This window comes from Mixophyes fleayi, chromosome 4 (assembly GCF_038048845.1).
Source record: "Mixophyes fleayi isolate aMixFle1 chromosome 4, aMixFle1.hap1, whole genome shotgun sequence".
In the NCBI taxonomy this organism is placed as follows: Eukaryota; Metazoa; Chordata; class Amphibia; order Anura; family Limnodynastidae; genus Mixophyes; species Mixophyes fleayi.
This window is the reverse complement of record NC_134405.1, coordinates 178,569,981-178,593,392: the sequence shown is the minus strand read 5'-3', so window position 1 is coordinate 178,593,392 and position 23,412 is coordinate 178,569,981. Positions and strand designations below refer to the sequence as shown.

Below are 23,412 nucleotides of genomic sequence, written 5' to 3'. Positions count from 1 at the left end.
TTTATGGACCGCGTAAAGCTGATGCCAAACTTTTTTTCTAAAAATTTAATATATTGGAGGTGGACAGAACATATCTATAATTAAATTGGTAGTGCTTCCACTGCTGTTCACTATCCTTTTAGAAACCTCATATAATAACTGTAATGTATAAATTACTGTATCTGCATTCTATTGTGCAAATTCTACTTGTAATGGAATAACTGGGGCAATGTGTGGGTGTTCACTGGATATTGAAGAGGTTAATAATCTCTGAGATAACAACATGGTTTTTGAGTGAAATGTTTTGATTTAGAACATGCTGTTGGTGTCAAAGAGATTGTGAGATCTAAAGAAAGAAATTAAAACTTATATATTGCTAGCAATGAGTTTGAATCTAAAATGTGCTTTTTTTTGGATAATGTTAGTGCTGGTCCACTTTATTTGACATTTTATGGAGTCATTGTTTTTTTTGTTTTTTTTTTCTTTTTTAAATATGATAGTAGATTTATCTGAAAGAAATGCTAAATTAAGAAAAACAGTTTATTTTGTGGTGTACAAGCAATGTTATATTTAACTGGTGTTAAGCAAGGTGTTAAATATTCTCCAAGTAAACTATAGGCATCGCACATCTGGTTGTCCTGCATATGGACTGCTCCGACGTCTCTGCACAAGCCCTGAGCGCCAGGATTAATTTCTAATTTGGCCCCACACATAAGTGGCCAAATCAGAGGAGAACCGACTGTTTGTCCTCTTGGCTATGACTGGCATCATTGCAGGCTTGTAGTGGAGTTGGAAGCTGACTGCACACACAGGCGGCCATTTTGGTCATATTCCAATCATGGCTGATAATGAGCTTACAAGTTTCGGCTACATATGCTGTGATATATGGCAAGTTACCTCAGACTGGCTGAGAAATTGCAGCATATACGACAAGTGCACAAGAGTGAAACCAGCAGGACAAGGCAATTCAATCTATTAGGTGATCCTCTGAGCTACAGCATATTAATAATGATTGTGACAGTGTGAAGAGAGGGTGTCCAACAGATGACACATATAAGTGTGCACAGTACTTTTATACATTTATAATACATTTTCAAGCGCATAATTTGAACATAGACTTACATTTGTAAATAATTTACTGTGATGGATATCTCTCAGCAAAGTCAAAATTACCAGCCCCCACCTTGAATTGAAGGCTGTAAGGTAATAGCTCAGACGGTTGTTTTGTGAGAGATTAGTGTGTGGGTTTGCAAGTCCAGGCTTAATCACTGGGTTGAGGCAAAGCTCTGCTGTGATGAAAGCAGTTGAAACTTTAACTTTTTGAAATGATCTGTAGCGTTCGGTACACATGCATAGATGCAATTGGTCAGCACAATTTGTTTAGTCAAGAAAAGACCAATTCAGATACAATTTTTTTACAAAAAAATTGTTGTTTCTGCCCTATTGCTAACCACTGATTGTCATATTAGTATGTGCATGTATGTCTAAAATGGGTAGATTCACCAATGATTCCTGGTACTTCACCTATTCAAAGCCTTTGCCAGATAGAAATAGCTGGGAGTATAGATTTGCGATAGTGATTGTTGTACTGTATTTGTATGCACAAACCCCACTGATTAGATCTAAATGGTCACTAATCACTCTTTTGGCACGATCGAAGCTCCTTGAACTGGTCAACTACAGTCAATGGAAGCAGCCATTGTGTGCGTTGAATGAATTAATATCCATGAGAGTGTAGACTATCTATTCTCTAGAATAGTGATGGGTAACAGGCGGCATCAGGGCCGCATACGGCTCTCCATGACCTCACCTGCTGCCACAGCTGGTTTCTGCTTTATTGCCAGATTTGTATGTATATAGCTTGTAACACTTGTTTAAAATGCCTGCTGATTACAGATAGGTTTCTTTTTTTTCATATTGTTTTAGCTTACTACTTAGATTGTGGGTAATGTGCAGTCTTTTTGAAGTTTAGAGGACCGCCCAAGCGGCCCCTGAATTGAATCAACCTGCCTATCGCTGCACTAGGAACCTCATGGATTTTAGTCAAGCGGTGCCTCAATGATGTCACTAGTTTGTAGCCAATTAATAAGCTACTTAACAGGTTCACGGTTTCATCTATGTCCGTGTTTCCCAACCCTAGTCCTCAAGTACCCCTAACAGTGCAGGTTTTACAGGTGACCAGTGATATAAGTATACCAGCTGTGGATCTTTCAAAATGTGTCAATAAATAGTGAATACGCCTGAGTTCCAGCAAAGAGATATGGAAAAGGAAAACATGTACTGTTAGGGGTACTTGAGAACTAGGGTTGGGAAACGCTGATCTATGTGGTTCTTGATTTTAGAATGGCTGCAGTTTTGTCAGTGAAACTATGGCGTTGATAGTTAATTGCATGATGGTATTATTCTTTCTGATTCCACTTATGCTTTTCATTTTTCTTTCTTTTTTTTTTTTTCTTTTTTTTTAATACTTTAATTTGTGGTTGTTGATTCCTTAAGTATTTTTAAACAAGCATAGACATGCATTTTGAGGGGGAGGGTTTTTGTGCTGCAGCATAATTTGATTCATCAACCTGTTTTTCTTTGTCTAATTGTGGACATAACCTTAAAAATTGACTAAAAGTGCATGAAACAATAACTGTTTCAGTCGTTAGTTAGACCAAAAAAAACCAAACCCTGGTCCACCAGCATGCTGCCTGTGCTGTAGTGCATTAGCCAGCAGCCATTACAACTGGTTCCTGGTATGTAATGCTGCCATACATTATATTGTTAATGAACATAGCCCCACATAATATAAATTTTATGCTGCTCCTAAACATTACATTGGAAAACTACTGGCTCCTACTATGAGTCTTGGAATTTCTGTAGACCGTTGTCCAGGTCTGATCATCCAATAATGTACATTAGAAATGCAAGGTACAATGCAAATTAATATAAACTTTACAAAGTATGAACCCACTTAAATAAAATCAGTTTCAATGAATAAAATCTTGTGAGTAATAGAAAATATTTTGGGCCATATGTCTCTTTAATTGACTAGAGATTCAATGAGTTATGTGTACCATATTTTGAATGTGTAATGTGCCTCTAGGTTCTAAGAGGCAGATTCATTTTGGCACAAGGTGACACAATGTGTCTCCGCAGACACATTGCATCAGAATTCTTTGCTGAATTATCTGCTCATTTTCCCTTGTGTCCCCAGACATTTATCATCATCACCATTTATTTATATAGCGCCACTAATTGCGCAGCGCTGTACAGAGAACTCGCTCACATCAGTCCCTGCCCCATTGAGGCTTAGTCTAAATTCCCTAAAAGACACACACACACACACAGACAAAGGTCAATTTGATAGCTAATTAACCTACCAGTATTTTTTTTGGAGTGTGGGAGAAAACCGGAGCACCCGGAGAAAAGCCACGCAAACACGGGGAGAACATGCAAACTACATACAGATAAGGCCATGGTCAGGAATTGAACTCTTGACCCCAGTGCTGTGAGGCAGAAGTGCTAACCACTTACTTTCGAGGGAAAATGAGTAGAAATTTCTGTACCGTTTTAGCCGTCAAGGTGCGCCAAGCAGACATCAAGGCGATGTCCGGCGACACCTCATAGCTAATTGAATCAGCCCTTTAAGTCTTAATTAGTCAAAAATAAAACCTACATATGTTTATATCTAAAGCTGTCCTTCACTATTTTATACATATATTTTTATACTACAGCCTGATCATTTTTAATTCATTAGATTTACTTATAGGTTATTTTCACAAGCTATCCAGGTTTTGTATAACATACCACTTACAACAATGTAAAGACTTGTGTGCAAACACAGTTCTTTATAATTCCCCTATGATATCTCTTCATTATAATGTGCAATATGCGATTATAGCAGAACATTTCCAACAACAGTTTTCTATATTTTGGGTAGAGTTCACTAAGGTGATATAAAGTTCTGCTTGCCTTTGGTGTGGTGTTTCCTGATCCAGCAGGGTCTCTGGAAGTCTTAAATTGTATACTTTTGTTCTTCTATCACTTGCCTAATTCAAACATGCAATTAGGCTATGTTCTTAGAGTCCCTCAAATGTGAAATTTCTATTCATTCAAATGGGCTGTTCACAAGGGAGAGGCGGTGACAACACTGCTCTGTGCTAGAAATAGACCCACCTGTGCTAGACTTCACAGAAGACCCACACTGCAGATTAGTAGATATGTGGTTTTGCCCAATAGGCAATATAGAATAGCATCACATATACACATGTAAAGAAGAGAAGCTCCAAGGAGCAGCTCAGGGATAATAAAGAAGGCCATGACTGGTAGGGTGACAGATGGAAACAATAGAGCTTTCAAAGTGTTGTCGTTAAAAGTAGAGATGTTCACTGACCCCCGCGTTCTGGTTTTGGTTTTGGATCTGGATTAACTTTGTGTTTTGGATCTGGATTTTTTATAAATATAGCTAATATATGCTAAACGCAAATAATTTTGCTCGTTTTTTGTTTCTACATTATTATTAACCTCTAACACCAATTTCAAGTCATTTGCAGTAAATTTTGACCATCTCACAGGTCACAATATTATTTCCATACACTTTCAAACAAAGACTGCAGCAGTTCTTGATAGTGATAAGAAGGCCATTGTCATGCCTGGGCATACGACCAAAAAATCTACCTCTTGTGTGGCATTATTTTTACCCAAATTCTGACAACAGTTGTCTATCCATTTGTAACATTGGAAAAGCCACAGTCAGTAGAGGTAGGGACCTTAACCATCTAGGATCCTCATGAAGTGAGTTCTTGGGGAAAATCAGAAACTTATGCTAAAAAATAGCAACAAGCAGTCCAGCATCAGTTACCTCCCTTCTTTCATCTAGATCCCAGCACCTGCATACAACATCCCCCCCAACACCATCGTCATCAATATCCTCACAAGTGACGGGAGTTAGTCCTGTATCCAAGTTGCTAATGTGAGATGACTCCTCCCCTATCCAGGACTCCTCAGAAGAATCCTTGAGCATTAGGCCCACTGCTCCTGCTCCTGCTGCTGCTGCTGCTGGGGGTGGATCTTCAACCCAGAAGCAGACCAAGAAAAAGACTACTAGTAGTTTACTACAATTCCCTTTTTTAAACAATCCTTAGCAAGTATGAAAGCTCTCACCCAGTCACAAAGCGGATCACATACGCCATGGCGACTATGCTAGTATCAGATCTGCGTCCAATATCCACTAGTAATTAAGGGTGTGCACCGGCCACTTTTGGTGTTTTGGGTTCTGATTAGCTTGAGGTTTTGGGTTCTGATTTGTTTTGCCAAAACACCCCACGAAAGGTTTTGGTTCTGATTTTGGGTTTTGGGTTCTGATTTTTTTTTTAAAAAAAGCATAAAAAGTGCTAAAATCCATATTTATTTATTTTTTTCACTCCTACACTATTATTAACCTCAATAACATTCATTTCCACTCATTTCCAGTCTATTCTGAACACCTCACACCTCACAATATTGTTTTTAGTCCAAAAGGTTGAACCGAGGTAGCTGGATGTCTAAGCTAAGCGACACAATTGGGCGGCACAAACACGTGGCCCATCGTAGGTAGCTGTGTAGGCTTGAATGGCCTTTTGCTCCTCCTCCATCCTCTGCAGCATATAGAGGGTGGAGTTCAAGCGCGTCACTACCTCTTGTTTTAGTTTATGGCAGGGCAGGTTCATGCTTTTTTGATGTAGCAGGAACAGTGAACGTACTTTAATATCTGATACTAATATTTCTGGACTGCCTATTGAAGTGGAATCTCGACGGGATTTGGTACCGGGGACACAATACCCCCATCAACCGTCTAAATTCCACTGCACAGATGGCGGACACCGAATGCACGTCTAACACCAACATAGCTGTTACGGCCGCAGTTATCCGCTTTGCCAAAGGATGACTATATAGGAGTGGTACTGCAGTGGCAGACAGGATGGCAGTTTGAAAAACTAGGCCCCAAAGAGCACATAATGCCAAAAAAAGAGTTGCAAGATGGAATTGTCCTTGGGTCCTCCCACCCACCCTTATGTTCTCGAAATAGGACATGCACACTTTAACAAACCAATCATTTTAGCGACAGGGCCTACAAAACTGTGGCTGAAATGATTGGTTTGTTTGGGCCCCCACACCAAAAAAGCTATTCATCTCTCCCTGTACAAACTAAACTGGCTCATCCTCATCCTCTGATTCCTCGCCCCCTTCAGTGTGTACTTCCTCATCCTCACACATTATCAATTCGTCCCCGCTGGACTCCACAACCACAGGTCCCTCTGTAGTCTCTGGAGGCCAGTGCTGTTCTTGATTGAGGAATTGATAATTCATTTTTATGAACATCATTTTTTCAACGTTTTGCGGAAGCAACCTCCTTCGCCACTCACTGACCAGGTTTCCCGCTGCACTAAAAACTCTTTCCGAGTACACACTGGAGGGAGTACAACTCAGGTAAAATATAGCCAGTTTGTACAAGGGCTTCCAAACTGCCTTTTTTTTCCTGCCAGTAAAAATAAGGACTGTCTGACATGTGTACTTGGATGGTGTCAGCAAAGTAATCCTCCACCATTTTTTCAATTGTGACAGCATCCAATGCAGCGAGAGTAGACATGTCTGCAATGGTTGGCAGGTCCTTCAGACCGGACCAGATGTTCTCAGCATCCCCGCCAGCGGGTCTTTTAGGAAAACTCAGCTTTTTCCTCGCAGCCACAGGTGTTGAAGAAAATGAAGGAGGAGCTGTTGGCATGTCACGGTCCTCTTCAGAGGACAATCTCCTGACCAGCAGGTCTTTGCACCGCTGTACACTTGTGTCCGCCGGAAACGGAGACACAACATACGCTTTAAACCGAGGATCCAGCACGGTGGCCAAAATGTATTCCTCTGACTTTAAAAGAGTGACCACCCTCGGATCCTGGCAAAGCGTACGAAGGGCTTCATCCACAAGAGCTACATGCTTTGTGAAATCGTAATGCTTTAACATCTCCTCCCTCACTTTCTCCAGCTGCTTCTGCAACAGCCTGATCAGGGGAATCACCTGACTCAAGCTGGCAGTGTCAGAACTGACTTCTCGTGTGGCAAGTTCAAACGGCTGGATAACCTTGCACAACACGGAAATCAGTCTCCAATGCGCTTGACTAAGGCGCATCCCCACTCCTTTTCCTATGTCGTTTGAGGTGATGGCAGGGCAGGTTCAGCCTTTTTTTGATGTTGCTCGAGTCTGCGGTAGGCACTGGCAGAATGCCGAAAGTGTCCAGCAATTTTGCGGGCCACCGCAACATCTCCTGCACTCCCCTGTCACTCTTCAGGTAATGCTGCACCACCAACTTAACGGTGTGGGCAAAACATGGGACGTGCTGGAAACTGCCCATATGTAATGGCGGCACAATGTTACTGGCGTTGTCTGACACCACAAATCCCCAGGAGAGTCTAAGTGGGGTAAGCCACTGCAAGATTATTTCCCTCAGTTTCTCTAAGAGGTTGTCCGCATTGTGCCTCTTATTAAAACCAGTGATACACAACGTTGCCTGCCTTGGAACGAGCAGTCGTTGTGGAGATGCTGCTACTGATGCTGCTGTTGCTGCGGAAGGCGATGCATCTACCCAGTGGGCTGTCGGTCATATAGTCCTTCGTTTGCCCTGAACCACTTGTCCACATGTCCGTGGTTAAGTGGACAGTGGGTACAACCGCATTTTTCAGAGCACTGAGGACACTTGTTCGTACTTCTTTGTACATCCCGGGTATCGCCTGCCTAGTGAAGTGGAATCTAGACGGGATTTGGTACCGGGGACACAATACCTCCATCAACCGTCTTAATCCCACTCCACTGATGGCGGACACCGGATGCACGTCTAACACCAACATAGCTGTTACAGCCGCAGTTATCCGCTTTGCAATAGGGTGACTACTGTCGTACTTTGTGCTCATGGCAAATGAATGTTGGACGGTCAACTGTTTGGTGAAAGATGTAGTGTTCTTGCGACTTCCCCTCTGGGAAGATGACCGACTACCAGCAGCAGCGGCAGTAGTAGGCGTACCGCTGCAGGATTCATCGGATGAATCCCGGATTGAAGAGGACTCAGTCTGGCTGGTGACATGGCCTGCAGGACTATATCTGATGGAGATCGTGGAGGAAGTTGACGAGCAGGGTGTTGCTGGTGTGTATCCAACAGGACCAAGGGATTTAGGTGTCCCTGGACTGCTGACGGTCCTAGCCACAGGTCCTAAACTAACCACTGAACTATGAAGGTTATTCAGGTGACGTATAAGGGAGAATGTCCCTAGGTGGCCAAGATCCTTACCCCTGCTTATTTGAGCTTTACATAAGCTACATATGGCCATACATTTGTTGTCCGGATTGGGATAAAAATAACTCCAGACCGAAGAGGTGGATTTTTTGGTCTTCTGCCCAGGCATGACGATGGGCTTTTTCATCCCATGGACAACAGCTGTTTCCCCCCCTGGTGCCTCATTTAAGATAACCACATCAGCATCCTCCTCGTCAAGTTCCTCAGCGCCAGCTACATCAATATCCTCCTCCCGTTGTACAACATTCACACCTTCATTAGCCAAATCTGTAACTGGACTGTGGGTGATCCTTCCAGCATATGCAGAGGGCGTGCTGCAAATGGTGGAAGGAGCCACCTCTTCCCGTACAGTGATGGGAAGGTCAGGCTTCGCAACCACCAACACCCTTGGTCTCGCCTTGGGGATTTGTGATGCCATCTCTTTAGAAGGCAGAGTTGTTTGCTGTGTTGTTGATGACAGCTTAAGTCTCTTAAATTTTTTTAGAGGGGTGGGGAGGAGGAGGGCTTAGATCCTTGGGTGAAGCTGAACCACTAGTCATGAACACGGGCCAGGGCCTAAGCCGTTCCTTGCCACTCCGTGTCATAAATGGCATATTGGCAAGTTTACGTTTCTCCTCAGATGATTTCAATTTCCTTTTTTTGCTAATTTTAGTGAACTTTGGCTTTTTGGATTTTACATGCCCTCTACTAGGAGATTGGGCATCGCCCTTGGCAGACGACGTTGATGGCATTTCATCGTCTAGGTCATGACTATGTTCTCTTACCTCTCTGTCTGTATGTATTACCCAGTATTGTCTTCTTAATATTTGTTCCCAATTGTAAAGCGCTACGGAATTTGCTGGCGCTATATAAATAAATGATGATGATGATGATGATGACTAGTGGCAGCAGCTTCAGCATTAGGAGGAAGTGGGTCTTGATCTTTCCCTACTTTTATCCTCCAAATTTTTGTACTCCATTATATGCAGCACAAGAGAGCGTACCCCTAAACCACACACACTTTGGGACTGCGGAAACAGTGAACGTAGTAATATAGATTGCAGTACCTATCTTTTTGGGACTGCAGAAACGGTTAACGTTGGTAAATTTAGCAGTACTAATATTTCTGGACTGCAAGAACAGTGAACGTAGGTAAATATAGCAGTACTAATATTTCTGGACTGCAAGAACAGTGAACGTAGGTAAATATAGCAGTACTAATATTTCTGGACTGCAAGAATATATTGCTCTAGAATTCGGTGTTGTGCAAGGTGCTAAAACCACTCTAAGCAGTCACCTGTGAAGAGAGTGCAGACACTGTTAGCTTGAGTCAACTGATTCCCCTAATTAGACTTTTTGGAAAGCAGCAACAGAAATTGAAGGAGGAAATGAAAGAAAGCAATTCCGCTAATTATGTTGGACATGTAGATTAAGTACTTTTCGCTTCACCAGGATCCAAGAGTTATCAACATCATTACATTTTGGCAACTGTGCTTGATCCTAGGTTTAAGAGCTATGTCTTTTCTTTCTTTCCAACTGACCCAGATCTCAAGAGATGCAACGAGCTCCTGGTCAGCAAGCTCAAGTTGTACATGACACAATGACGTCTCCTCCTTCAGTTTCTCTGGAAATTGCTGCTAGGAAAAAACTTTGCTTTCCCAAGACACCCAGTGGTGATGCAGATGAGTCTGCACAACATTTTGACATTTGGTCTGGTGTAAAAGAATTGACCAAAAATCGTGACAGCTCTTCTGTAAAATGCACAAATTCCATGAGGAAGGCCGTTACCGGCAATTACATCAAAGCACACAGATTTCTGTGATGGTGGATTCCATTGGGGATAAATTGGTATTGTTTAAGGATGATGTACACACTGATGAGGGTGAATATGATGACAGTGTAGATTGCAGGTGCTGAGATCTAACTGAGAGAAGGGAGCTAGCTGATGCTGGTATGCTTAATGGTAATATTTTGGGTAGAATGGCATGTTGGCAATTTTATGTTTTTCTACAGTAAACCTTCACCTTTATTAGAGAGGTGTTTTTTTCTTTACAAAGGTACAAGCTTTTTATTTACATTTTTGTTTCCCTGGCTTAAAACCACTATGCACTTGAACATAGACTTTAGCACATGAGTTAGAGGGATTAGTATCATCATGACAGCCCTATTATTAGTATCCCTTTTTTAGCACTGAACCCTGCCACATCTCCTGTTTCTGAGTGAGCTATGGTACAGTAAAATGTAACTGAAGATTTTGACCAAGACTGATAGCCCTATTATTTCTATTTCGGCAATGACAATTAGCAATGGACCTCTTCCCTTTGTGTGTAACCTATATAACACCGTACAATTTGACTGCAAATTCAGAAGACCAAGCCTGCCAGCACTAGTATTTGTATTTCAGCAATGACAATTAGCAATGGAGCTCTCCTGAATGTCAGTGTGGACTTTGAAGAACACTGCTACCCCTCATCTTTCTATTTTACATATGTTGCTGCCCTACTGCTCTACAGACTGCGCTACCCCTTCCTGTGTCCCTCTGTGAAATGGCGCTAGATCGCCGTGGAGGGCGGTACTTATAGAATCCAAAATTCGCAAGATCCAAGAGCCGACTATGTACCAAAGTTTTGCCTCTTTCAATTGCGAAAAACCTCGAAAGTACCGAGCCGGCTCGGTACTCGGATGTGCTAAGTTCAGGTATGTTCCATTCTCGGGGAACAGAGCCTGAGCATCTCTAATTAAAAACTAATTATTAGCAAAACCATCTCATTTCCTGAATGGCATTCCTGCAGGCCTGACCTTGTGACATCTTTTCAGTATGCCGAAAACAGTGCCTTATCTGTGATAGTTCTTACCAGTGATCTAATTTCCACTTATGAAATACTAGCACAATAATTATTGGTTTTACAGTAAATTTAGTGAGCTGTGTGATATGCGGAGTTGGTAATCACAATTGTGCTGGCAATATTAGAAGAGCCAGTGCAGTTGCTGAAAGAGCAAAACTCTCTATGAAAATGGCAGGTTAATGATGAATCTAGTCAGTGATACACTCTACACTTCATGGTTTATAGTTTTGAGAATATGCAACCATACCAATACAGATTGTAGAATAGGATATGTGAAGCAGAGAAATAGTGGAGTCCTCACTGGCCAGAAGTCACCTACTGAGTATGCCACAAACAAATAACATGCAATAAGTGTTTGTGGATAGAATATAGCATCTCCTTATGTCATTCTATTTATATAGTAGATGAGCTTCATGAAAATGTCAGTAATTCAGATCTATAGATAACTAGCTAAGGTACCCGGCATTGCCCCTGTTTCAACCTTCAAGTTATTAAGGTATCAATGCGTTCAAGTAGCTGTCAACATTTTAAAATTAATTAGCAGCTAAGATGCCATCCAACTCCTTCCAGTGGAATGCCCAGAACAGGCTCCCTGGGTCAAAGTTCTGCCCAGCGTACACCAACGGGAGATCCGACTAGGACCTCCCTAAACCTGGCCAGGATGAAACTGGAGCACCTCCTGTTGTTTTCATCCCAATCAGTGCAGGGGTGTTGGAATGCTTAACCGGACAAACAGACCAATGATTTTTAGATAGACGACTAGATGATTTTAGGTAAAAAAGGAATTCTATGAGGATCTAGTTAGGCAACATTACCTGTTACTGTAAGATCAGAAAGTTACCCACATCATCATCATCATCATCGACATTTATTTATATAGCGCCTGCAGATTCCGTAGCGCTTTACAATTGGGAGCAAACAGTAATAAAACAATAGTGGGTCATACATACATACATACATGCATACATACATAGGTAAGAGGGCCCTGCTCACAAGCTTACAATCACGTCACAGTGTCAAAGGCTTGTTACTCTGGTAGTTGTGTATTTCCAGGGTGAATTTTCAGCTGCGTGGGGAACACAGGTTGTGTGGGATCGGGTTTAGGGTCTGCAGCAGATTTATATATACTGTATTGTAAACAAATATGTGTAACTTGAAACTATTGAAAATGAAGACAATAGAAATTCAGCTAGTCCATATAAAACCTACAGGGTTTAGTATGATGTGTTTAGCATAAGACTAGACTAAGCTACAACTGGAAATTGTGTTTTGTTCATTTATGCTATTTCAACCTTCCCAGTGGTTACGTAATCTGACTTGTAATTGCATGTTTGTGTGTTACAGCTCTTCCACTGACAATAGAACTGGAACAAAAGTAGCCATCAAGAAGCTGTACCGTCCTTTTCAATCTGAGCTCTTTGCAAAACGAGCATATAGGGAGCTGCGACTTCTGAAGCATATGCAACATGAGAATGTAAGTATCTAATTAGTAGCTCTTGCTGTAGATTCTTGTGCAATGTGAAATTATACACTGATGACAACAAAAAAGCCACAACGTGCCACCCATTTTGTTGCATATGTGAGGTTTTTTTTTTGGGGGGGGGGGACGGGGGACTGTCAAAACTGCTTTTGTCTTCACATGAATAAAGTTTTTTTTGTTTTTTTTCATTTGCTGAGAATATTCTCACACATAATTCCTCAAACGTACATTGTTGAGAAGTTCCTATATAAATACTCATCTTGGACAGATAGTAGAACACCTCTTCATACTGGCACTCTAGAATCAAGCATGGGCTGATTCTGACCTTTGCTTTAGGAGAAGAGTGAGAGGATCACTAAACAATTTGGCTACAGATGGTTCAGAGCCGGATTTAGACCTCATAGGGCCCTAGGCAGGATACTGTTTTTGGGCCCCCTCCCTGAAACAATCCATAGCACTATATTTTTGCAGCCTACCATGAACCCCTATAGTTACGTAGAAGTGAAAGCATGTGCCGCCGCATGCCTACCATATACCCTTATAGTTAAGTAGATATGAAAGCATGTGCCGCCGCATGCCTACCATATACCCCTATAATTAAGTAGATATGAAAGCATGTGCCGCCGCCAAAGGAGGTGAGGGAGTGGCTTTCATCTTTGGGGGCGTACCTAACATGTGAAAAGAGCAAGGCCACCCTGCTGCAGAAAAAGGCACCCCTAAATAATTACCAAGCAGTCCCGTTTTTTTAAGTAGTTGGGTCAAAACAACTTAATAAATATTGAAGTCAGGGCAGAAATACTTAAGTTGTTTGCAAAAATAATACGCATAAATCCAAGTATGTGCTCTTGTCACTTTTGTCCCTTTATCCTCACACTGTGCCCCTTCATTGTCACTTTTGCCCCTTCACAATTTTGCCCTTTCACCATCACCACCTCTGTGCCCATCATCATCACCACCTCTGTGCCCATCACCATCACCACCTCTGTGCCAATCACCATCACCACCTATGTGCCCATCATCACCACCTCTATGCCCTTCAGCACCACCACCTCTGTGCCCTTCACCATCACCACCTCTGTGCCCATCACCATCACCTCTTCTGTGCTCCTTCACCATCACCACCTCTGTCCCTCCGTTGTTTTACTTACCTTTCTATTGCCTTTCTTCTCCGGCGCGCTGCTCCTCCTCGGTCAGTCCAGATTTTTTTTTTTTAATTGCTCCTGTCCCTCCCCAGCTGTGCCCCCTGAGAGCCGCTAGGCCCTAGGCAGGTGCCTAAGTTGCCTAGCGGTAAATCCGGCCCTGAGATGGATGCCCAGCATAAACAGATCTGACCGTTTAAGCCAAGGGCAAGTGTGGGGCCTCAATAGAGTGCTTGCAAGATGACCTGATAGTAGTCATTGTCCAATTGCATTTTGGGCAATTTTGACAATGATTTGTTCGATTTAATTTGGATTATTCTTGGAGAGCACACTTGTTTTTAGGGCCACATCCATGGCAATACTAGGCTAATTTCTCAATATCACTAACATCTGCACACATGTGGCCACATTTAATGAAATCAGACTTCATAAGGAGATAATATAATTTTATTCTGCTACACTTTTAGCTGCTTGAAGATGGCTAATTAATGCAAGTTTACAACCACATTAATGCTTTTAAGAAGACAGTAAGTCATGAGCAATCATACATGCACATTGAGTAACATTATGTCCAATAGAGTTTTAAGTCACATATAAAGTATTTCTCTAAATGAAAGCTTTAATATTTGCTCACCCTGGTTAGAAAGTTTAGTTCTAAAAAATGATTATTTTTACGCACGTTTTAACAATAATTAAATCCCTTGGCTCCTTGTTGCACAGTTGAATATTTTTTTTCTGTGAAAAATCTTTTAATATTTTTATATCGTGCTACCATGGAGACAGTGACACCATATAAGACAGCATAATAACATCCTGTAACCTTGAAATAGAATCTAGCACAAAGAAGCTTATCTATACAGTCAGAAATGCTATTCATTTTTATATATATATTTTTCTAGGAGCAGCAGTGTGCTTGTCTTTTATGTTACCATTGTATAAGGTACTAAAGGGAATGTCTGTAATAGGACTAGTAAAGAGTGGAACTACCTTTACCCTTCCGAAACAATTGTAGAGCATTGGTCATATATGTAGCATGTTTTGACAGAATCAAAACCTTGGACTATAACGTACTCTCAATTGGTGAATGTTACCATAAATGTTGAACCTAAAAGGTAAATTACATTGAGTGTCAACCTGACTTTCCACTAAAGCTTTGTTACTATGCAAAATATTACCTTACCACACCACTATAAACAGCAGAAACACCTCACAATGTTTTTTGACAGTGGTGGCCAAAAAGCTTTAATTGCAGTAATTTGAGTTTGTGTAACATCACTCACCCTTCCACTGTGTATGAAGCCACCAATCCATCCCCTAGATACTACTTGTTGTTAGGTTCCTTTTAATACAACACCGATTTAGCTTACTAGCCCATAGAAAAGAACACTGGCTAATAGTTAGCTTAAAGAAAATATGACGGCTGCAAAGGGCAGTATCACACCACCAAGACCCTTCGTGTGTCAGCTATATTGGAGAGCTGAATAAGAGGGGTCGCAAAATTGAAAGACACTAGAGGAAGACTTGCACGATAGAGTACAGTCATGGCCAAAACTTTTGAGAATAACACAAATATTTCTCACAAAGTCTGCTGCCTCAGTTTTTATGATGGCTATTTGCATATACTCCAGAATGTCATGAAGAGTGATCAGATGAATTGCAATTAATTTCAAAGTCCCTCTTTGCCATGACAATGAACTTTATCCCAAAAACAACATTTCCACTGCATTTCAGCCCTGCCACAAAAGGACCAGCTGACATCAGATTAGTGATTCTCTCGTTAAGACAGGTTAACAGGTGTTGACGAGGACAAGGCTAGAGATCACTATGTCATGCTGATTGAGTTAGAATAACAGACTGGAAGCTTTAAAAAGAGGGGAGGGTGGTGCTTGAAATAATTGTTCTTCCTCTGTTAACCATGGTTATCTGCAACGAAATACATAGTCATCATTGCTTTGCACAAAAAGGGCTTCACAGGCAAAAGGATATTGCTGCTAGTAAGATTGCACCTAAATCAACCATTTATCGGACCATGAAGAACTTCAAGGAGAGAGGTTCAATAGTTATGATGAAGGCTTCAAGGCGCCCAAGAACGTCCAGCAAGCACCAAGACTGTCTCCTAACATTGATTCAACTGCACGATCGGGGGCCAGTGCAGAGCTTGCTCAGGAATGGCAACAGGCAGGTGTGAGTGCTTCTGCACACACAGTGAGGCGATGAGTTTTGGAGGATGGCCTGGTGTCAAGAAGGCCAGCAAAGAAGCCACTTCCCTCCAGGAAAAACATCAGGGACAGACTGATATTCTGCAAAAGGTACAGGGATTGGACTGCTGAGGACTGGGGGTAAAGTCATTTTCTCTGATGAATCCTCTTTCAGATTGTTTGGGGCATCTGGAAAAACGCTTGTCCGAAGAAGGAAAGGTGAGCGCTACCATCAGTCCTCTGTTATGACAACAGTAAAGCATCCTGAGACCATTCATGTGTGGAGTTGCTTCTCAGTCAAGGGAGTGGGCTTACGCACAATTTTGCCTAAGAACACAGCCATGAATAAAGAATGGTACAAAAACATCCTCCAAGAGCAACTTCTCCCAACCATCCAAGAACAGTTTGGTGACAAACAATGCCTTTTCCAGCATGATTGAGCACCTTGCCATAAGGCAAAAGTGATAACTAAGTGGTTCGGGATTAAAACATTGAAATTTTGGGTCCATGGCCAGAAAACGCCCCAGATCTTAATCCCATTGAGAACTTGTGGTCAATCCTCAAGAGGCGGGTGGACAAACAAAAACCCACAAATTCTGACACTCCAAGCATTGATTAGGCAAGAATGGGTGGCCAGTCAGTATGTGGCCCAGAAGTTGATTGACAGCATGCCAGGCAAATTGCAGAGGCCTTCAAAAAGAAGGGTCAACACTGCAAATATTGACTCTCTGCATAAACGTAATGTAATTCTCAATAAAAGCCTTTGACACTTATGAAATGCTTGTAATTTTACTTCAATATACCATAACATCTGACAAATGGGTCTAAAAACACTGAAGCAGCAAAATTTGTGAAAACCAATACTTGTCATTCTCAAAACTTTTGGTCATGACTGTTTAAGCTGAAACTAATAAATCATGCTGAAAAATACCCACCCAGAATCACCTGTAAGAAATCCTAGTTCCTGTCAAGTGAGATGATGACAGCATCAACAAACCAACTCGGCTTTCCCATACAGTGGAGAGGCTTTTCTCACCAGCATGTCTGCAACATGATGCAACCTTCTCCCAGTCCAGGTGCAATCAGTTTACAAACTTCTTTGCTGAAAAGCTATCCTCCATTCGGGCTGGAATCCCAACAGAGATGTCAAATGATTTGCAAGGTTCCAAGCTTTCATATGTGGACTATATAGGCTCTCGAACTATCTTGGAACCCCTGGATGCAGAAGACATTGTTAAAATTATCCGAAGAACCTATAATGTGATATGGACCCAGCCCCAAAAACCTTTATAATAGGGTGTATTGATGTAATTGGTCTAAAATTTTCAAAATAATACAGTTCTTTTTACAAACAAGCATTTTTTATGAACCACTAAAATAAGCAGCTGTCAGACCTCTTCAAAATAAACCTTATCTAAACCCTTGACTAACTACAGACCAGTATCTAACCTTCCATTTCTAGGGCAGGTTATTGAGAAAGTTAATCGGTCAGCCCACAATATTTATGATCAACTCCTGTTGTGAGATGACACAGTACTAAAACAGCCCTGGTATGTGTGCTTAATGATCTTCTGATGGCAAGAGACAGATACCGTTTTAAATCTTTATCCTTGTGGACCATGGGATTCTAATAGAGCACCTGAAAAAGGTCTGTGGACTGGATGGCACAGTGCTAAGCTGGTTCAAATTTTCTCACTGGCAGGTCACAGTGAGTGTCTTCAGAAGTATACTCCTCTGCATCAGGGGCCCTATGATGCAAATTTTCAAAGGGCTCTATTCTCTCTCCAATGTGATTTGCAGGATACATGTTATTACTGGGTGAAATACTCAGACGTTATGTCCTGGACTACCACTGCTGTGCAGATGATACTCTGTCATACTTGTCCTTTGCTCCTGGGTACTAAGAAATCAATGCCAATCCTAAATGGCTGTCTAGCTGACCTCCAGGAATAGGTGGGCGCCGAGTGGTTGAGATTGAATCCTGATAAAACGGAGGTTCTTATGAAAGGTGCTCCACTTTAGATAACAAGATTGCAGCTGGGCCAACCAACTGGGCTTAAGCTTGGGGGTTCAAAACTGCAGAACTCTGATCATGTGCAGAATTTTGGTGCTGTCCTAGAATGTAGCTTGACATTTAAGCATCAGGTTGCAAGCATAATCAAATCTTCAGTCTTTCATCTGAAGAACATAGTCAGAATAAAGCATTTAGTTCCTTCAGAAGATCTTTCTACTACTGCAGTAGACTCTATTTGGGTCTCTCAGGGAAAAAAATGAAATCCTTGCAGCTGGTACAGGATACAGCAAACTGTTCAGCCCATACCTGCCTCAACACCTTTTCTGCATTCCCTTCACGGTCTTCCTTTAAAATGGAAAATCTGTTTCAAGATTTAACATATTTTCAAAGCCCTAGGAACCAGGATCCTGGGTACTTAAAATGTCTTCTGGTTCCCCATACTCCCAATTGCTCACTTTAATCCACAAATGAAGGACTACTAACAGTGCCTAGAATGTTCTTTTCTATTTTTTTTTTTTTTTTTATTATTATTATTATTCCCCCCTCCCCCAATTCCATCATATTCTCTATTCCGGGTGGTCTATTTCAGCTCACTCCTCCTTACACACCCATCTGGGATTGAGCATAGAACTGTATGTAACCTGGCTCTCAGGCCGAGTCGGGCCATTTGTATATATTCTGTGCTCTCTTCTGTGTGCGGGCTCTCTTTTAATGCATTGTTTATGTTATAAAGTGCAGTCATGGGTTTCATTTGTTTGTTTTAAAGTAAATAGAAATGGAAAAGTATTTTACTTCCCAAATTTAATATACTTCTCTAATTCCCTGTCCCATCCCTTTTGCAGGTAATCGGGCTGCTAGATGTATTCACACCTGACATGTCACTGGAGAAATTTAATGACTTGTAAGTGCTCTTTTTAGTGCAAAATGTTTGATCTGGTTTACACTGTTATTCACATTGCTCAATTAGTAAAATCTAGTGTCTGAATGGAATTCTGTACTAGTGATATTTGGAGGTGAAAGTGTATGCTGTGGTGAGATTCTCCCAGATGTTTCCTAGAAGCAGATGACGATACAATGAGATGTGTTGGTCTGTGTGAACGCCTCTCTCCAATGTCTTACTATTGGCTATGAAATGACAACATTTGCAATCCTTTCTGGTTACGTACTTAACATATTTTCAGTTAGGCCCTACAGTGATCATCCTTTACAGAAGCAAGTTGTGACAGGGTTTAAGATCTACTGAGACACTGGAGACTGGTAAATAGCTCTGCCTTTTCCAACTTATGTTGCATTACACACTTTTAAAATGACTGTGATTGCTGTGTGTTTTACATTAGTTTGGTAGGAAGATTTAACACCTCTTGCTATTATATGTTAAATTAAATAAATTCAAATCTTTACTCATTTATCATGGGAACTAGTGTCAGACATACACAGCATAGGGCCACCACAATTTCTTGTGCAGTCTGTACATTAGGTAATGAGAGGGGAAGAGAAGCTGGAGGGGGGATAATTTTGATGGAAATAACTAAAGAAGGGCAGATAACATTAAATTTTCCTATTATATTATACAAATAAAACATATTTTTTTGTTAAAGCGATCTACGAAGAGCAAAAAAGGTTCTAGAATACGTCACAAGGCACATTGATACTAACTACCACACAGTTACACTGATCAGCTGCAACATTAAAACCACTGACAAGTGAAGTGAATAACATTTATTCTCTTATTACAGTGGCACTTCTCACAGGGAGGGCTATATTAGGCAGCAAGTGAAAAGTCAGTTCTTAAAGTTGATTTGTTGGAAGCTGGAAAATTGGGCAATCGTAAGGAACTGAGCGACTTTGACAAGGGCCAGATTGTGATGGCTAGACAACTGGGCATCTCTAAAGCGGCAGATCTGGTGGGGTGTTCCTGGTATGCAGTGGTCAGTACCTACCAAACGTGGTCCAAGGAAGGACGACTAGCGACAGGGACAAGAGTCCAAGCCTCATTGATGCACGTGGAGAGCGAAGGCTAGCGTATCTATATCTATATCTCTATCTATCCACCCACACGAATATGTGGATTTGATTGAAAAATATCCTTGTACACAATGAATAGTTTTCAAGATTAGTTTATTTTTTAGAAAAGCATGTTTTGAAAAATGTTTCATATGCAAAACATAATTATATATGTGACAGAAGTTTGTATTTTCTGTGTACTTCACATACACACTGTTACTATGAATTCAAGCCCTACTACACTGCACATTATGCAGCCAGCACCCTACTTGCTTTCATCTAGCCAACATAAAACACCACCCTCCATATGGCCATAATACTCATTTATTGCTCTTCTTTAACAAATCCTGATTGATGGATCTTACAGAATAAGTATTGACTCTGAAACTTAATGCTCTATAGGTTAAAAGTATAAAATAGCAAATAAAAATGGTCATTGGCATAGGACATAACTGCTAAAAATAAAGATTTCATTTTCTATTGTCGTGTTCTCTTGGAAAGATATGTTTAACTGCAGGAGAACGGTGTTCTAAAATATAAATACCAAATGTTAGGACACCCGCACAAATGAATGTCATATCACTTTTCAATGATTTGCTTGTATCGGACATGGCCTGATTTGGCCTAAGCCAAAAGAAAGCAAAATGCTCCATTCACTGTATATGTTAATGTAGGAAAATAATACAAATGTGGACATAGAGTAGTACAGGGTCCTGCTTAGTAACAGCATAATTCCTACCCACATAAAAATTAAAGGAGGAACAATCGGTAAGTGAAGGTGATTGGCCCCTGTTACTACTTTGGTCTCTGTGCAGCTCCATGGGCTATATATATGTTCATTCCTGATGGGAACCTCTCAATTATAGAAACAATTTGTATGTTGATGACTTTTTATTTCTCAGCCCTTCATCTCTTGTATGATTGCTTCCATATTTTTTTTTGTACTCATTGTGGGCATCTCATAAATATTGAGCCTGATAGCTATTAAAACAAAAATAAAATGTTAAAAGCACAAATAAAAAGTCCTAGGCCTAGATTTACTAAGCTGCGGGTTTGAAAAAGTGGGGATGTTGCCTATAGCAACCAATCAGATTCTAGCTGTCATTTTGTAGAAGGTACTAAATAAATGAAAGCTAGAATCTGATTGGTTGCTATAGGCAACATCCCCACTTTTTCAAACCCGCAGCTTAGTAAATCTAGCCCCTTGTGTCTTACCCAATTACATATCGCACCAGTTTATCACGATGCCAAAGTCGTGTGATGTTCACAATTCCAATTCAACCAAGTACAGCAAATTTAAAAACAGGCCTATATTCACACAAGCATTTTGTCAGGGTTTACTTACACTGTGCTCGCAGCTGGAGCATGTTATATACTAACCAATTTAAAAAATATATATGGCTTAGAATCAATCAAATCTGCATTGTCAGTCTGAAGTGCTGAGATATCGCACCTTGCTCTGACCCGTCATTTACACTGCTGCTTGTGTGAACAGCAGATGTATACAGGCAATGGGGTCAATCATCCCGATGCCAGCACAATTTTCGGAGGGGTTTAGTTAGGTTGTATTCTTTAAAAAATGCTTGTCTGAATGAGTCTTAAATAGTTAGTTTCTGCTACCTCCCTCATTCTAAACTTGTTTGTAGAAGAACCATTTGTACTTGTTAATATATGATTGTGAAGGCTGGTCATTTGGGGCTGGAGTGAGCACAGAAGGAAGTAAGTTAATATAATTTGGCTGTTCTAGTGGTAATTATTTAAAGAAAGTTGAAAATTTGTAGTTATATATGGGTCACATTTAATTCAGCTGTTCTAAAAACCAGATCCAGACACACTCTGAACTTTTCAGCCAATAAAGGGCCAAGAACTGGGAAATATAAACTGCATTATATAAAAGTACAAGTAACTTTCATTGTATGTGTGTGTGTGTATGTGTGTATGTATGTGTAAAAGTTCCCATGCGTTGAAAGACGTTAACATTCTGTTTACACTAGTACAAGCTTTTGTTCTGTTAGCCGTTTTCTCCTAAAAGAGCCTAGCTCCAACATCTCTCTGTATGATTACAAACAGGAAGTATGCCATGTATAGGAAAATGTGCCCCTCACAATCATGACCCTTGCTCAATATCTTCAGTCCTGATAAGCCCCTGGAACCTAAAGATATAGATTTGTGAGCGTTTTATTTTAGTTCCAATGGACTTTTGAACAGAAAACAATCTTTGACTGAGCCTTGGTCCCAGTGTTCCCTGCATACTTAGTCTTTTTTCTTGTTTTTTTTTTTCTTTTTTTTATACAGTTACCTGGTTATGCCATTCATGGGCACAGACTTGGGCAAGATAATGAAGCATGAGAAACTATCGGAAGATCGAATACAATTTCTCGTATATCAGATTCTGAGAGGGCTAAAGGTTGGTAGTTTTCAGATCTGTTTGTTGTGATAGTGTGTAAGAAAAATAAACATAAATACGTAGAAAACACACATTTTGGGTATTCAGATGGTCCAAAAACTAGATCCAGACACACACTGAACTGTCTGCCAATAAAGAGCCACTAACATACATATGTGTTTTATATTTCACGTATACGTTAAATTATTTTTAGATTATTTAGCCAGCCTAACCACATATGTGACTGTAAGTGCTGTCACTTGCCATATTTGGTAAATATGTTTGACAGGCAGTGAGCAACAGGATTTGATGAGATTGGTATTCTCAAGCTTTGTTTAGCTGTAGTTAGTCACTGCAGAACACTATATAGGTTCCATCATGCCTCAGATGTGGAGCAGTTGTGAAGTACCAAGTCCACTCCTACTCTCTTGTAACTGATGATCCTCACACTTTATCTTGAATATTTGCAGAAAGGCAGCAATACCATTCTCCCCTTCCTCAAATGTTGGTAATGCAGCAAATGTCAACTTAATGGCACTAACCCCAGCTTGAATCCATTATGGGGACAACAGTCCTGCAGGTGTTTCATGTTGGCAGTTCATATTGTATTAACTTCTTGGCGACTGTGGCTTTGCTCCTCAGCATCACCATTCATTGGTAGATCTCCACCAGAAGATCAGCTGTGGGGGGTGACCATGCTATGTCTTGTTTGTTGAGTAGACGCTGAAGCTCTAGTGGGCACATCATCTGTCAAGTCTTGTTGTAATAGATCTGCTAGCTCTAGTTTTCTTTTCCCATCCATGTTAGTTCCTCTATTGTAGCACCACTTTCATAAACTGCGTCTACTACCACTTATTATTCATGGCATTGGCTGTGTCACATTTGTGTGGGTGACAATGAATGACAGTAGTTAATAGGGTTAGTGGTCACAAGCTTTAGTTAGTCGCTGCAGCAACAATGTAAGTTGGACATTTTTTTTTTATTTTTTTTATTTAATAAATAAAATAAACTGCATGAACAGCACATAGGTTCTTGTGGAGCAGTTGTCCAGTCCTTAATAAAGTGCAAACTCTAAGGAACC

The 23,412-nt window shown here is 40.9% G+C and overlaps 1 protein-coding gene across 2 annotated transcripts in view; it reads left to right on the top strand.

The window, feature by feature from the left end:
• The window catches only part of LOC142152348 (mitogen-activated protein kinase 12-like), a 125,080-nt gene that overhangs the window by 70,118 nt on the left and 31,550 nt on the right, over window positions 1-23,412 (top strand). For both annotated transcript variants that reach the window (XM_075208913.1, XM_075208912.1), the window contains 3 exons: window positions 12,455-12,584; window positions 18,784-18,842; window positions 22,241-22,352. In XM_075208913.1, the coding sequence (XP_075065014.1) occupies window positions 12,570-12,584; window positions 18,784-18,842; window positions 22,241-22,352 (186 nt within the window). In that variant the 5' untranslated portion in view covers window positions 12,455-12,569. The remainder of the gene's footprint in view (window positions 1-12,454; window positions 12,585-18,783; window positions 18,843-22,240; window positions 22,353-23,412) is intronic.